This window comes from Panicum hallii, chromosome 3, assembly GCF_002211085.1.
Source record: "Panicum hallii strain FIL2 chromosome 3, PHallii_v3.1, whole genome shotgun sequence".
NCBI classification, from domain to species: Eukaryota; Viridiplantae; Streptophyta; class Magnoliopsida; order Poales; family Poaceae; genus Panicum; species Panicum hallii.
The window spans coordinates 15,321,192-15,336,186 of NC_038044.1; the positions used below are offsets into that span (position 1 = coordinate 15,321,192).

The following is a 14,995-nucleotide window of genomic DNA, read 5'->3' on the forward strand; positions in this document are numbered from 1 at the left end:
GGAGAACCCAGTACTACTGATGAGGCTTTAGCTGATAATAATTGGAAAGAAGCAATGGAACTTGAGTATAATGCTCTAATGAAAAATAAAATTTGGCACCTTGTTCCACCACAGAGAGGTAGGAATGTCATTGGTTGCAAATGGGTTTACAAAATTAAAAGAAAATCGGATGGTAGTTTGGATAGATATAAAGCTCGTCTAGTGGCTAAAGGTTTTAAACAGAGATATGGGATAGACTATGAAGATACTTTCAGTCCTGGTGTTAAAGCTGCCACTATTCGTATTATTTTGTCTCTTGCTGTCTCTCGGGGATGGACTCTCAGGCAGCTCGACGTTCAGAATGCTTTCCTTCATGGTGTTCTTGAAGAAGAGGTATATATGCAGCAACCACCTAGTTTTGAAGATCTCTCAAAACCAAATTTTGTTTGTCGGCTAGATAAAGCTTTATATGGTGTAAAGCAGGCTCTCAGAGCATGGTACTCCAGACTTAGTGCCAAATTGATAGCACTTTGTTTTCAATCCTCCAAGGCAGATACTTCACTATTTTTTATAATAAACGTGGCATCAGTATCTATGTTGATGACATTATTGTTGCAAGCTCTACACGTCAGGCTACCGCAGCATTGTTGCAAGATTTGCAGGGGAGTTCGCTCTAAAGGAATTGGGAGATCTTCATTATTTTCTTGGGATTGAAGTCACCAAGGTACAAGATGGAATTGTTCTTACTCAAAGCAAGTATGCTTCTGATCTTCTTAAAAGAGTAGGTATGGTGGATTGTAAGTCAGTCACTACTCCATTATCTACTAGTGAAAAATTGTCACTACATGAAAGATCATTGTTGGGACCAGATGATGCGTCACGGTATAGAAGTATTGTTGGTGCACTTCAGTATCTTACGCTTACTAGGCCTGACATTGCTTTCTCTGTTAATAAAGTTTGTCAGTTCCTTCATGCGCCAACTACAGTTCATTAGGCAGCAGTGAAAAGAATTTTGCGATACTTGAAACAATGCATAGAATTGGGATTAAAAATACAGAAGTCTTCTTCGACCTTGGTAAGTGCTTTTTCGGATGCAGCCCGGCTGGTACTATTGATGATAGAAGATCTACAGTAGGATTTGCTGTATTCATAAGCTCAAATCTTGTGTCCTGGAGTGCAAAAAAGCAAGCTACTGTTTCAAGGTCTAATACTGAATCAGAATACAAAGCAATTGCCAATGCCACAACAAAAGTTATGTGGGTTCAAACTTTACTTCGTGAACCGGGAATTCCTAGTCCAAGAGCAGCAAGACTTTGGTGTGATAATATTGGTGCAAAGTACTTGTCCGCTAATCCTGTCTTTCATGCTAGGACAAAGCATATTGAGGTTGATTATCATTTTGTCAGAGAAAGAGTTGCACAAAAAATGTTAGATATTGAATATGTATCATCTGGCGATCAAGTAGCAGATGGCTTTACAAAGGCCTTATTTGTTCGGCTGTTGGAAAACTTCAAAGTCAATCTAAACCTAGAACGGTTAAGATTGAGGAAGGCTGTTAAATAGGAAGGTCAGATGTATATTTACCTTACCATATCTTGCCAAAGCCAAGAGATCTAGATCATCTATGTATAGGAAGTCTATATTTAGACAATCTCTTGGCTTAGCCCTCAAGTTGTACTCGCCTATTTGTAATCGCCACATGCAGGGCTATTCTGCATTCAATCAACATGCAACACATGCGCGACCCAAGATAGGACGCCGTGCTTCTGCCCCTCTGGTTTTTCTACAGGGGGAACCCCAACCATGGACAGATCGCCGGGACGCCCGCGGCCGCGAACGGGCGGCGGTGCGGGCAACGCGCGCGACCTGCCACTTCTGGCCACTGCCAGCGCGCGTCCGTCCCCAACCGCCCGTTGGCGGTATAAAGCCCCCGCCCCGGCGCCCCCTCGTCAACCCGAAGCCTCCCGGTTCCCCGCCGGCCCCTCCACCTGACCCCTTAAAACCCCACACCCCGGGACGTCTTCCATGGCCTCCTTGTAGACCTACCCGGCCCTATCTCCACCGCAACTCCTCATTACATCCTTCAAGAGAGCACCCACCCACACACTAGGAGAGAGACCATCGTGCGTCCCCATCCGGCCGGCCTGCCTGCCTACCTGCCTGCGGCTGCTGGTCGACCGGTGCGGCGTGCTCGGGTGAACGCGAACCAAGCGGGAACGAACATGGCGACGCCGCGCGTGGCCGCCGGCGTGCTGCTGGTGCTGTCGGCGCTGGCCCTGGCGGGGGCCGAGGACCCTTACCTGTTCTTCGAGTGGAAGGTGACGTACGGGACCAAGACCCTGCTGGGCGCGCCCCAGAAGGTGATCCTCATCAACGGCGAGTTCCCCGGCCCCAGGATCAACTGCTCCTCCAACAACAACATCGTCGTCAACGTCTTCAACCAGCTCGACCAGCCGCTGCTCTTCACCTGGTCCGTGCGCGTAGCCCGAATCGATCGATCGAAAGATTCACCAGCCGCTCGCTGATCAAATGACATTGCAAATCCGTGCAGGAACGGGATGCAGCACAGGAAGAACACGTGGATGGACGGGCTGCCGGGCACGCAGTGCCCAATCGCGCCCAACACCAACTTCACGTACAAGTGGCAGCCCAAGGACCAGATCGGCAGCTTCTTCTACTTCCCCTCGGTTGGCATGCAGCGCGCGGCGGGCGGCTACGGGGCCATCACCGTCGTCAGCCGCCTCCTCATCCCGGTGCCCTTCGACCAGCCGCCGCCGGAGAGCGACCACGTGGTGCTCGTCGGCGACTGGTTCACCAAGGACCACGAGGTCATGGCGCGCCACCTGGACGCCGGCCGCAGCATCGGCCGCCCCGAGGGCGTGGTCATCAACGGCATGGGCGGCAAGGACCTGGCGGCCGCGCCCATGTTCACCTTCGAGGCCGGCAAGGCCTACCGCTTCCGCGTCTGCAACACTGGCATCAAGGCGTCCCTCAACTTCCGCATCCAGGGCCACGACATGAAGCTCGTCGAGATGGACGGCTCCCACACCGTGCAGGACATGTACGACTCGCTCGACGTCCACGTCGGCCACTGCTTCTCCGTGCTCGTCGACGCCGACCAGAAGCCCGGCGACTACTACCTGGTCGCCTCCACCCGCTTCATCCACGACGCCCGGTCCGCCTCCGCCATCATCCGCTACGCCGGCTCCAACACCCCACCGTCGCCCAACGTGGCCGAGCCGCCCGCCGGGTGGGCCTGGTCGCTCAACCAGTGGAGGTCCTTCCGCTGGAACCTGACGGCCAGCGCGGCGCGGCCCAACCCGCAGGGCTCCTACCACTACGGCCAGATCAACATCACCCGCACCATCAAGCTCCTGGTCTCCCGCGGCCACATCGACGGCAAGCTCCGGTACGGCTTCAACGGCGTCTCCCACAGGGACGCCGACACCCCCCTGAAGCTTGCCGAGTACTTCAACGTCACCGACGGGGTGTTCAGCTACAACCAGATGGGCGACGCGCCCCCCGCCGTGTTCGGCCCCCTCCACGTCATACCCAACGTCATCACCGCCGAGTTCCGCACCTTCATCGAGATCGTCTTCGAGAACCCCGAGAAGAGCATGGACTCCTTCCACCTCGACGGCTACGCCTTCTTCGCCGTCGGGTGCGTGCATATGCTGAATTGCTGATCGATCAATTATTCCCGTTTGCATCACCACGAACGAGCAGCGCGTGAGCCGTGCTACTATAAGCTACCTGCAGGATGGGGCCGGGGAAGTGGTCGCCGGAGCTGAGGAAGACGTACAACCTGCTGGACGCGGTGAGCCGGCACACGGTCCAGGTGTACCCGCGGTCGTGGTCCGCGATCATGCTGACGTTCGACAACGCGGGCATGTGGAACATCCGGTCCAACGTCTGGGAGCGCCACTACCTCGGGGAGCAGCTCTACATGAGCGTCATGTCGCCGGCGAGGTCGCTGCGCGACGAGTACAACATGCCCGATAACGCCCTCCGCTGCGGCAAGGTCGTCGGGCTGCCGCTGCCGCCGCCCTACGCCCCCGCGCGCTAGGAGACCTGCAGGGCCCTGCCCCCGTTTCCCCGTTGATTGTGTCGTTCTGACCTCTGACCGATCCAGCATTCCTGTGTGTTGTTCTTGACGAAAATCTCCTGCCTCGGCTGAATAAGCAACCGGGGCGTAGTACCTGCACCCCCATCAAATCAAACTCAAAGAACAAGCAAATTGAAGACGAGCTTAAAAGAAGCATAGGGAATTGAAGGGAACAAGGAACGTCGGCTGGGGTGTCGGCCGGCCGGTAACGCATGGATATATGCTGTAATCTTGAGATGCCCTCTCAAATCATTGCAATGGGAGTTGTAAAACTGTATCTCCCCGTTTATACCTACCACAAAAAAGGCCTTGATTATGTGCATGTTTTGTGTGCTTTGATTACATTTTGTAATTTTCCTCCCTTCTTAATCTTGAGATTGGGGATTTATTACCCGTTTCGAGCAATTGGGTCATTCCCCACCTAGCGCACTATTTCTGTTCCTGTGCTTAGAACTCGCCAACCATGCCTGCAACCGCCTCTTGCCAATTCTCACCCAATACGATTTTCAATGTTAAGGATGACACTAGAGCATTCTTATAGCCGTCGGCTTACATGTCGCGGACGCTTCCTTCCCTATCTTTAGTGGCTCCTCGTTGCATCAATTTGATGTTTCCGATTTACATCTCGCCACCGCTTCCTTCCCTATCTCTTGTGGCTTCTTCCCATTGAATTCTCTAACACGCTACAAGCTTTGTAGGAAAAAATCGTTTACACACTAAATGTGTTCTAAAGGTCTGAGTTTAGGTGAGCCGTATTCCTAATCATAAAAGTGATATTAACCAAATATTTTGCTAAGATACTTACCAAGGGTGCATGATTGGTCACTACTATACACTTATATAAGCACTCATCAAAATAAGTAAAATTGGAGGCCTTTTGTAAAGCTCCACATTCTTTAAGCTCTCTTTCTGTTTATTTTTTTTTACTTGGAAACATGTCTCTGGACTCCGGTAAATCAACACCGTATGTTAAAATCCAGAAAATTACTTGAAAACATATCTCTAGTAAATCAACATATATTTCTTATGTTGAGAACTTTAAAAATATGAGCACGCCTGAGTATTCAAATCTGGATATCTAGATTTCACTATAAGCAACATAACCAACTAAAATACTCTTAGGTCATAAGCGGAATCGAGCGGATATGTATTTGTAACCATGTATAGTATTGTGCATGTCATCTTGTTGTAAAAGCAAAATAAATTTCAAATGCTCGTAGCACCTACTCCCTCCGTCCCAAAAATAAGTTATGCTAGAAATTTTAGGATAAATTTACAAGAGAGTAAAGTGACCATGTTTGCCCCCGTTTATTACCTGTATTTGACACTAATTGATTCTTGCATGCATATGCACGTAAGATGATTTGTTTTTGAATAATTTTTGAATTCTAGAATAATTTGTTTTTTTGGATGAAGGGAGTATGGTTTGTGGATGTGTGTTTTTTAAGGGGATGTGTTTTGTTTTTGATCGGTGGGGGATGGGGACCGAGTGAAGGGAATGGTGTGGCGCCACGCATGGTGTGGGCGTGTGGTACACGTACAACCGCGGGCCATAGCCGCATCACATGTTCCGCTCCTCAGCCCAGACGCCCAGTCGTGGTGTCGTCTAGTCAGCACGCAGCACGCTCGCATCGCAGCACAGCATTAAGGGAATAAACAAAGAAGCGAAAAATAATTCCAATAGCCAGCGGCGGGACGATAGCCGCGATTCGCCGCACGAATACCGAGGCCAGGGAACGCGCAGGAGCAAATGTACGGACGGCCCCGCCGCCGCCGCCGCCGCCTCCTCTTCCACGACGCCACCGCGGCTGCCTTCTAGAGGCCACCGGCCTCCCCGCTTTTGTAGCCCGGCCTCTCGGAAGCTCCCGACGCCCGCCGGCCAGTCGACACCGCTGCTCCGGGCGGGGCGGAGCGGAGCGGCGCGGGGCGTGGGGCGCGGGATGAAGAGCCCGGGAACGGCGGCCGCCTCCGCGGCCCCGGCGGGGAAGAGGCGGTGGCGGTGCGTGGCGGCGGCGGGCGCCGCGGTGGCGCTGGCTTTCTTCTCCGTCGTCGTGCCCCTCGCCGTGCTCCTCGGCCTCCACGCGCGCTTCCCCTCAAGTGCGTGCCTTACCCCGCCCAAAACCCTACCTTTTTCTTACTCCCCCGCGGTGCCGCTCGCTTCCCAGATCCGGGCATCCCGCCGGCTCCGGCTCGAGCACGATCTGAGTGCTGAGTTGATTGCACCCCCGCTAGCAACATTTATTTTGACTCGAATTCTGTTGATCTCTTTGGTCTCTGCAGTGTACATGGTCGACGAGAGCGCTGTGTCGGTGAGTGTCAATTGAATCTGATTAGCTGTGTTTTCGTCGTCCGCCTCGGTCTAATTCGATGGTTAAACGTTGCCCTGCATTCCTGATGTATAGGTTTATGACGGCAGCGAAGGTGGTAGTTGGGAGCCAATTCCGCCGGAGGTAGGGGTCCTCAACTCCTAATAATTGGCATTTCTGGGTTATCTTATCTTTTGTTCCAATTCTACAAACGTCCCTGTCACGTGGGGTGTTGTTAGCTCTGTCTTTATCTTTGTTAGATTTGGTCAATGATGGACCTTTGTTGGAAGAATATAAAAATCAGGTTACACTGATGGCTGCTTTTTTTCCAGGAAAATGGCACATTGCAGGTCAACAGCACCGTGAAGGAGTTTGTGCCGCCTACTCCGAAGGTTTGTAAGTGCAATTCCATTTGTTTGTGGGTTTATTAGTGAATGACTTTTTTCAGAGCAGCATGCTTGTTGTGAGTTGCTGTTATGCCGTGCTATCTGTGTTGCTTCAGCTCTAATCTTATGGCAGTCTTAAATAGAAGTGTTTTCAGGGTATGAATTTTCAGTTTCAATGCTGTAGCGATCTACCTATTGTTATTTACTCTTGCAATTCTACTGCAGTCTGCAAGTAAAATTTTTCGTTCTGTTTGGTATTCAAGAACACACAGTATTCTAGACTCTTAGTAATATTATGTCTGGAGTTTTTGGTTCTCATTTTTCAAATGCATGCGTTTAGTGAATCCATGTATATTATGAGATACTGTGAAGATTAAGGTCTTTTTCTTTGTGACAAAGTGGGCATGATGATTGTGGGAGCTTTTAAATCCTTCATATTGGGTGGTAAATTATTGTTTACTGATGATCTATTTTAGCCAATTATGGGCGGTAGAGAGCTAGTCATGTTATAGTCATTGCTATAGTACTATTTGAAAAAACTGTTGTCCATGTATAATGACTGAACTGCATTATGTTTCCTGAATTGGAGCTTGTACTGTCATTTGTTGTCACTTTATTGTGCTATATTGATTTTTGAGATACCAATTTGAATTATGAACCAATGAACTCGCTGGAAGAAAATTTAAGCTTCAACTTCTGTGGGGATTAAGTGGGAACTATAGTCATATTCCCATTTTGTATTTGATATCAACGAGTATTCTACTTTATTTTTGGATTGTTTGGATGTCAGTCCTTATGCACATGTCCAGGAAGGGAGAGGGAAAATGTCAACGGCTTACATTTAACTTGAAATGCAGAATATATAGCTTGTTCTGGCTGGGCCAACAGTATTAAATTTAAGAGAAATTGGCGCTCTTACCCATACTTTGCAATGCAATTGTGATTTTGCCCTCTCTTTTCCAACTTTGTGATTTTGACCTTACTAGGGGTGAAATCACAAAGTTGGAAAAAACAAGGGCAAAATCACAATTGCACTGCAAAGTAGGGGCAAAAACACAAATGCCCCTACATTTAACTTATATGTTGGGTGACAACTTCCTGTAACTAGTCCATTAATATATCTAAATATACTTGCTTCATTCCACTTGTCTATGGCTATGGGACAAAACATCTAACAATGTTTGTCCATTGAGGATATCAAGAGTTTAGTTATTACAATTTCCTGCTTACTACCCTAATTAACTGCATTGAAAGAAGAGAAGTGCTATTTAATAGGGTATGGATGGTCATTTTACGTTGACTTTCACTTGGGACTAATGCTTCCTTGGTCAGTGTGCATGGTGTGCTATGGACACACATTGCTTAATGGAGGGAGTAGTATTTTGATGATTAATCAAGGGAATCTGTTTCATTTATTTATTTTTGAAAAGAAAGCTTTTCTTAGCACATAAACTACATACTTAGAGTGATGTTTTTTTTCTGAATGAAGTGTTCACTGTGTGGTTTCATACGTCTTGTTTATATATCACACTTGTTTTTATTATCTTTCTAAGTTTACTATTCATCTAACAGGAGTGGACCAATACAAATGGCAGTCAACCCGACACAGTTATAGGTAATATCTCAATCCATCCAGGTAAATTAGGGTTTATGTTGTCAGCCACTTTCATTAATATGACTGCATTTGTCTAATTCTTATTTAACATGCAGCTCCTCCAATCCAGCAAGCTACAGTATTGGAAGATTCATCGTCGCTCAATGTAAGAGTCACAATACTTAGGAGGTTTTGATTTCTGATATCATGCTACTGTCCATTTTTGAAGTATAGTTGGATTATCGTAAAAGCTTACCAGTAGACGATGGAGATACAGTTTCTTATGATAACATTTATTAACAGCTGTTCGTGTGTCATTTAAATCTAAGGGTTTCATAGATTACAGTTGTGAATGATAAAATCATGTCATTTCATCTTTCTAAGCCAGCTTTTGCAGTTTACTGGCACTGATCTGAAGGACAGTTTTGAGCAAGGTTTACCTGGTGATGAAAATGAAAAATCCTGCCAGCTTCAGTTTGGAAGCTATTGTCTTTGGTCTGTAGAACATGAGGAAGTCATGAAAGATTTTATAGTGAAGCAACTTAAAGATCAGCTCTTTGTTGCGAGAGCTTACTATCCAAGCATTGTGAAACTTGATGGAATGGAAAAGCTTTCACATGAAATGAAACAAAATATCCAAGAACATGGGCATATGCTTAGTGAAGCCATATCTGATGCTGATCTTCCTGAACTGTAAGTTTGATATTACAATATTACTTTCTTCAGTTTCACTTTTCATTATAACTACCTTCGTGATCTAAAATACAACTAACTTCAAAGATCAGATTTTTGTTCACATAGAAGTGTTCAAATTCATGCCTTATGCACTGACTGCAAAAATATTTTTATTAGTTAAGTGTAGCAAGTTATAATTTCAGTCTTCCTAGTTGTTGCTTAGTTAAATTTCTGTAGTGTGATATGTGCATATGCAGATAGTAGAAGCTGTCTCTTATTCCAGTCCTCATACCTAAGCAGATTAATAATAAAGCCAATATTTAATCGAATTTTGTTTATCAAACTTTGTGGAACGGAGGGAGTATACATTTACCAGCCTGGTCCATTTGTGTTAACTAGAAAAAAGAGGGATCATATTCATAGTGGAATAGTCTATTTGCGCACCTGAGATTGTGTTTTGAGTTGACATTACTTTTATGATGTTTTCTGTGCTTTGCTCTTTGTGGACCTCAGTAGCAGTATGTAGTCTGTTTGAATAAGCTAGAAGTGCAATCTTGGGAATGATAGTGTGTCACTAAAAATTGGCACTAAGTTGTGGGTTGGAAAGTAATGAATGGGCAAATCAGCTGATGGCTTAAAGTAAAAGTACGCATTCCCAAGGGTCTTGCTTGTTATGATCTTATCCAACCTGACTTTCAAAGAACAAATCTTATTGCATTTGCTGAATAGGTCATTATAATGAATCTTTGTTGCTATTTTTATAGTCATAGAGTCAATATTGCCAAGATGGATCAGACAATCGCTGTAGCAAAATCATGTGCTGTAGAATGCACTAATGTTGAGAAAAAGCTGACGCAGTTGCTTGATATGACTCAAGATGAAGCTCTTTTTCATGCAAGACAGAGCGCTTATCTTTACAGGCTTGGAGTTCAGACATTACCCAAGAGCCTCCACTGCCTTTCAATGAGATTGACTGTTGACTACTTCAATGCATTAGCTGACATGGAGCATTCAGACGCTGAAAAGTTTGGAAATCCAGCATTCCAGCACTATGTCATTTTCTCCACCAACCTTCTTGCGGCATCCATGACTATCAACTCAAGTGTGATAAATTCTGAGGTATGACACTATATGGCGCTGGAGTTATTATTTTGAACTTCTGCTTCAGTTCACTTACCAGTTCTTTTCATAGTGTCTCAGGAATCAGCAAATATGGTTTTCCATCTGATGACTGATGGACAAAACTTTTATGCATTTAAGAACTGGTTCATCAGAAATTCTTACAAGGGAGCTACCATAAGAGTCCTTAATTTTGAAGATTTCCAAGTGAAGAATTTGGGTAATGGGATAGTTGATCAATTATCATCATCTGAAGAGTTCCGAATCACCTCCAATAGCAATGCTGTAACGTTAAACACACTTATGAGGACTGAGTATATTTCAATGTTTGGGCACTCCCTTTTCTTGCTTCCTGAATTATTTACCAATCTTAAAAGGGTCATTGTCTTGGAAGACGATACTATAGTCCAGAGAGACTTGTCGCTCCTGTGGAACCTTGACTTAAAGGGAAAAGTTATTGGTGCTGTCCAGTTTTGTCGAGTTAAATTTCGTCAACTCAGAGCATACTTGCCTAACTTCCCCTATAATTCTAGTTCATGCATCTGGATGTCTGGAGTGAGCGTTATTGATCTCAATGAATGGAGGGAACATGATGTCACTGGAATTCATCACCGAATACTAGAGAAGGTTAGTTTGGTAATGACATTTAATTGCCGCTCTTTTCCTGTACGTTTCAGATGTATGTTTTTTCAAGTAATGCTATGGTTATTTTGGTATTCTGTTCCCTTGGTTTCATGTTTGCAAGTTGGTAGTAGCATAGAATAGTCGTTAGAAGTAGAAGTATAATTTGCCCAGCTCCTTTCCTTAACGCACAATTCTTAGCTTGTTAAACTAGGATTTTGTAAACTCTGACCTGATAGAGCTCTGGTTGTCTTGCCTTTACTAGCTGCGACATGACACAGAAGCTTCCTGGAGATCTGCAGCACTACCTGCAGGCCTGCTTGCTTTTGAAAATCTGATCCATCCTATTGAAGACCAGTGGGTTCAATTCGGGCTTGGCCATGACTATGGACTCACTCATGGTGCTATAAAGAAAGCTGCCATATTGCACTACAATGGTAACATGAAACCCTGGTTGGAGCTTGGGATACACCGGTACAGAAAATACTGGAAGAGGTACCTACCAAGGGATGATGTATTTATGATGGATTGCAATGTAAACCCATGATACAGCACATTTTGAGTTTTGGGATCCATGAACTCTTGTTTGCAAGGGACAATTCATGCAAAAATGGCAAGAGCATACGTTTGTACGCAAGGAAAGATTCCATTTTATATCTGAGGGGAACTCCACTGCAGAAATCCTGATTGCTCAAGATGTTGCTGAGATGCGCTGGAAATTTGCTGCGACTTTTTGCAGATAGGTTGCCTATCACTTTCCGATTTATGTATAGTTAGATTGGACAAGGTTGCTGAATTGCAGAGCAACATCACAATTTGGTTGAGGATGTGTTGTAGTTAGGTGAGTCTTGGGTGGTAGAATGTAGATTCAGTAGATTAGGTTCTGGGATTATTAATCACAATTTTCCAGAATACAGCTTGTGCCTGGCCTATTGTAATATATTGTCGCGTTAGTTTTTTATTTAATGGCAATTATTGCACGTGCATTGATACAATTGACATATGAACTCTGCTGTCCGTTTTCCTAGGCTTCTCTGGTTATCTTATTTACATGTCGAACCTTTTTAACCATGATTAGTGTATTTTTCACCTCAGCCGGTTTGTACCAAACTGTGCAAGTCTCGAACGCAGGCTGAAGAAACTGAGCAAGGAGCAGGCACCAGTTCCTCATTTCTGCGACCTGCAAATTTCGGGTTTGATCATTTTTCCATTCTTCTAATTCTAGATCCAGTATGATTGTGTGAGAACTGAGAACCAAATTAGAGCCAAACAAACATACTCCTTATAAAAGCAACCACTAGCCAGAATTGGCCACTGACAAATCGGCCCAGGAGACAGACTATGCCTATGTGGGCTCACTTGTAAGAGACCACTCTAGTGTGGCACTGGTGCATAGCACCGTATCACACACTGTACTGGTACCACACAAAGCGATTGGCCTGATCCGGTTAACGCTGTGCGTGGGGCGAGGGGCAGCACGTCCATGTGGAGACCGCGTACAGCGGCGTGCCCTTCCACCCCAGCCGCACCGTGCCGTCGTGGTCGTCCGCCACCGTGTAGCCCAGCCCCGCCGGGCACGCCCCGGCCACCAGCTGCGCGCGCCCGGCTCCTCCGGCGCGCAGGAACCCGTGCCGGGCGAGCTCCGCCTGCCAGCAGCCCAACTTGTCCCGCCCGCTCCGCGACGGCCCGCCCACCGCCAGCACGTTCCCGATCTCCCTGCCGAGCACGCCGTGCTCCACCAGGTACCTGCTCGCGTCCTCGTCGGCCGGCCGCGACGCGCCCAGGGAGTCGAACAGCGCCGAGTAGTGGTGCAGCGCGGAGACGAACCGGTCCAGGAAGTGGCCGTGGTCGTGGCCCGCGCCGCCGCCGTCCCCGGGCGCCCCGCCTCGCTCCTGCTCCACCAGCGTCAGCACCTTGGGCTCCAGCCACCGCACCAGCCGCATGGTTGCGCCGTCGTCCCCGGCCGCGTCGTACATGGCATGCCGCAGCCAGTGCACGGCCAGGGCCTCCCCTGGCCTCCTGCTGAGCACGGCCGCCGCCGCGTCGACGTCCCCGGGCCGCTTCGCGATGGCGTAGAACTCGAACGGCATGCTCAGCTTGCTCGCCAGGCCGGCGAGCTGGTTGCCGGTGTCGTGGAGCGCCGACGCCGACATGCCGAACCCGGTCACGCGGAGCAAAGGCGGGCCGCCCGGCCGCGCCGCCAGCGCGGGGAGGAGCGAGAGCCACTGGAGCGCGCCGCCGGGCACGACATCGAGGTCCACAATGTGGACAAGGCGCTTACCGTGGAACGCCTCCAGGATGGCCTGGTTGCACGCCAGGTAGGCGAACCTCGCGAGCGGCGAGACGTTGTAGAAGGCCCTGAACGCGGCGTGGACGGCCGCGCACGGCGGCGCCAGCGGCGCGCAGTTGCGGATCCACGAGCTCATCAGCCGCGCCGCCATGGCCTTGGTGAAGTAGGCCACGAGCCGCTCCCCGCACGACGACGCGTACGGGGACGCCATCTGCGCCAGCTCCAGGAGCATCCCGTTGGCGTCGGTGAGGTTGCCCACCGACACGGCCACCGCGCACTCCATGAGCAGCGCGATCATCCGCACGCCGTGGGCTTCCTCCTCGCCCCTGGCCGTCGCCGCCCCGCTCTGCTCCTCCACCGCGCCGTCACCTCCTCCCTCGGAGACCTCCTTGCTTACTGCCAACTCCTGCTCGCCGCTTACCTCGGCCGCGGCCTGCTGGTCGACGAACTCCGGCACGTCGTCCTTGCCAAGGCAGCGGTCACCGGTATGAACAAATTCTTGGTGATGAGGCAAGAAAGAGTGTGACGAGAGTGGCAGGTTGGCGCCGACAACGCTGCCGCTGTAGAGGTACGGATCATGGAACTGCATCAAGCTTAGAGAATCCTGCATGTCTGAGCCCTTTCCTGTACTCATAAGATGATTGATGCTCAATCAGCTAGGGTTTTGCTTTTGCATAGTTCGAGATAAGAGGGGAGCAAAGAGAACCATGACTATATGTGTATGGACTTCTTGGACTGTAGGAATATAGAATGTCCATGTCCTGGTGTTTTACTAGGTCAAACCTGGAAGCTAGTGGCAGTTTCAGAACAAGTCACACGGCAGGAATCTGCGAAACATCGGCCTGGTGATTCTTGGAGCTGCATTCAGATTGGCCTGGAGGCTTGGCCGGCACTTTCTTAGCTGCTTGGTTTAACCAGTGTTTATCTGGGGGCTAGTAGTTAAGCTTGGGTAATTCGTTAGCTCCTAATCTCACTGCAGATTTAAACAGCTAGCTCCACTGCGTATGTGGAGTATGGAATGTTCCAGAAATTCAGAGAGAAATAAATTCGTTTCCTTTTTTATTCGTTTCTAGTTAAGGATATGATCTGTGTAGCGTAAAGATGAGCAATATAGTTACCACATACAGTGTATTGAAACTACTGACAATGACACTTGGAACTTATGACGATCGTGTCATCGTTGTGATATGCAAACTTCTTAATGGATAATGGTAGGCTTCCTCTCTCTTCGTTAATTCCTAGAGAGCGATGAAACTATATCTCACGCTGGTGATGTACATCTCAATGCTGGGCACACAGAGAAAATCGAAACCGAGCCATTAGGAGTCCTAGGTTCCCACAAGGAGGCAGTCATTAAAAATAAGTTGAACTGATTGGGTACTGCTTCTAGAGTAGTGCTAATAATGTCTTCTAAGGTCTCGCAGTTAAAAAATAAAGGCTAATGCACATAGTTTTGCAAAGTGTCGGTCTTGTGTGGTTAATGACAAAGTAAGGAGCAAGTGACATACATGATGATCATACCAAAGTAATTAAGTTGTTTTTGTTAACGAAACAAAATCATGGTTTACTACTATTATCTAATGTGTGGTACGTGTTCCATCGCTGCTGTGATTCCGGGCTCTTCCAGGAACCTGGACTAGATATTACCATCATACCGGGTTTCCGCGTAAGAGCGGGTCTTGAAGAACAAGTAAATTTGTTTGCTGTAGCTGAGAAGAATGAAGACTAATAATTAACCACGTCAGATCCCATGTAAGAAGCAGAGTACACAAAGCTGTACGAGCCGGCCTAATTTAGTTTTAACCGCAATGTCTTTTTCTTCACTAACATACCCCGTCCAAATTCACTGTATATGCATGATGCAGTTTTTCTTTTTGGCCAGATGCCATCGTTTATTTCTTTGGATGGTAGAAAAAACAA

At 47.8% G+C, this 14,995-nt stretch overlaps 3 protein-coding genes across 5 annotated transcripts; 2 read left to right on the top strand and 1 right to left on the bottom strand.

The window, feature by feature from the left end:
- The first annotated feature begins 1,957 nt into the window (after positions 1-1,957).
- LOC112887047 (L-ascorbate oxidase homolog) lies at positions 1,958-4,387 on the top strand. The gene is made up of 3 exons (XM_025953124.1): positions 1,958-2,449; positions 2,531-3,640; positions 3,739-4,387. The coding sequence occupies exons 1-3, from the start codon at positions 2,202-2,204 to the stop codon at positions 4,043-4,045; spliced, it is 1,665 nt and encodes a 554-aa protein (XP_025808909.1). The 5' UTR covers positions 1,958-2,201; the 3' UTR covers positions 4,046-4,387.
- A 1,340-nt stretch (positions 4,388-5,727) lies between these two features.
- On the top strand, positions 5,728-11,786 carry LOC112887684 (probable galacturonosyltransferase 7). Of its 3 annotated transcripts, none has more exons than XM_025953928.1 (10): positions 5,728-6,181; positions 6,365-6,393; positions 6,487-6,534; positions 6,723-6,782; positions 8,349-8,391; positions 8,487-8,536; positions 8,759-9,063; positions 9,966-10,164; positions 10,246-10,791; positions 11,051-11,786. In XM_025953928.1, the coding sequence occupies exons 1-10, from the start codon at positions 6,025-6,027 to the stop codon at positions 11,330-11,332; spliced, it is 1,719 nt and encodes a 572-aa protein (XP_025809713.1). In that variant the 5' UTR covers positions 5,728-6,024; the 3' UTR covers positions 11,333-11,786. The 3 variants fall into 3 exon arrangements, with proteins under 3 accessions (XP_025809713.1, XP_025809711.1, XP_025809712.1); XM_025953926.1 differs by having other exon boundaries at positions 5,729-6,181; positions 9,810-10,164; XM_025953927.1 differs by having other exon boundaries at positions 5,730-6,181; positions 8,768-9,063; positions 9,810-10,164.
- Positions 11,787-12,233: 447 nt separating this feature from the next.
- Positions 12,234-13,685, bottom strand: LOC112885275 (protein SCARECROW-like). Its single transcript, XM_025950930.1, has one exon. The coding sequence runs from the start codon at positions 13,683-13,685 to the stop codon at positions 12,234-12,236; it is 1,452 nt and encodes a 483-aa protein (XP_025806715.1).
- Between the last annotated feature and the right edge of the window lie 1,310 nt (positions 13,686-14,995).

What these genes read in the sequence shown, in the direction of transcription:
- LOC112885275 (XM_025950930.1), bottom strand. Translation starts at nt 13,685, where the DNA reads ATGCAGGATTCTCTAAGCTTGATGCAGTTCCATGATCCGTACCTCTAC.
- LOC112887684 (XM_025953926.1), top strand. Translation starts at nt 6,025, where the DNA reads ATGAAGAGCCCGGGAACGGCGGCCGCCTCCGCGGCCCCGGCGGGGAAG. An exon ending in CCACGCGCGCTTCCCCTCAA is followed by an intron (nt 6,182 to 6,364) that starts GTGCGTGCCTTA and finishes TGGTCTCTGCAG; the next exon opens with TGTACATGGTCGACGAGAGC. An exon ending in TCAACCCGACACAGTTATAG is followed by an intron (nt 8,392 to 8,486) that starts GTAATATCTCAA and finishes TTTAACATGCAG; the next exon opens with CTCCTCCAATCCAGCAAGCT.
- LOC112887047 (XM_025953124.1), top strand. Translation starts at nt 2,202, where the DNA reads ATGGCGACGCCGCGCGTGGCCGCCGGCGTGCTGCTGGTGCTGTCGGCG. An exon ending in CAGCCGCTGCTCTTCACCTG is followed by an intron (nt 2,450 to 2,530) that starts GTCCGTGCGCGT and finishes AAATCCGTGCAG; the next exon opens with GAACGGGATGCAGCACAGGA. An exon ending in TACGCCTTCTTCGCCGTCGG is followed by an intron (nt 3,641 to 3,738) that starts GTGCGTGCATAT and finishes AGCTACCTGCAG; the next exon opens with GATGGGGCCGGGGAAGTGGT.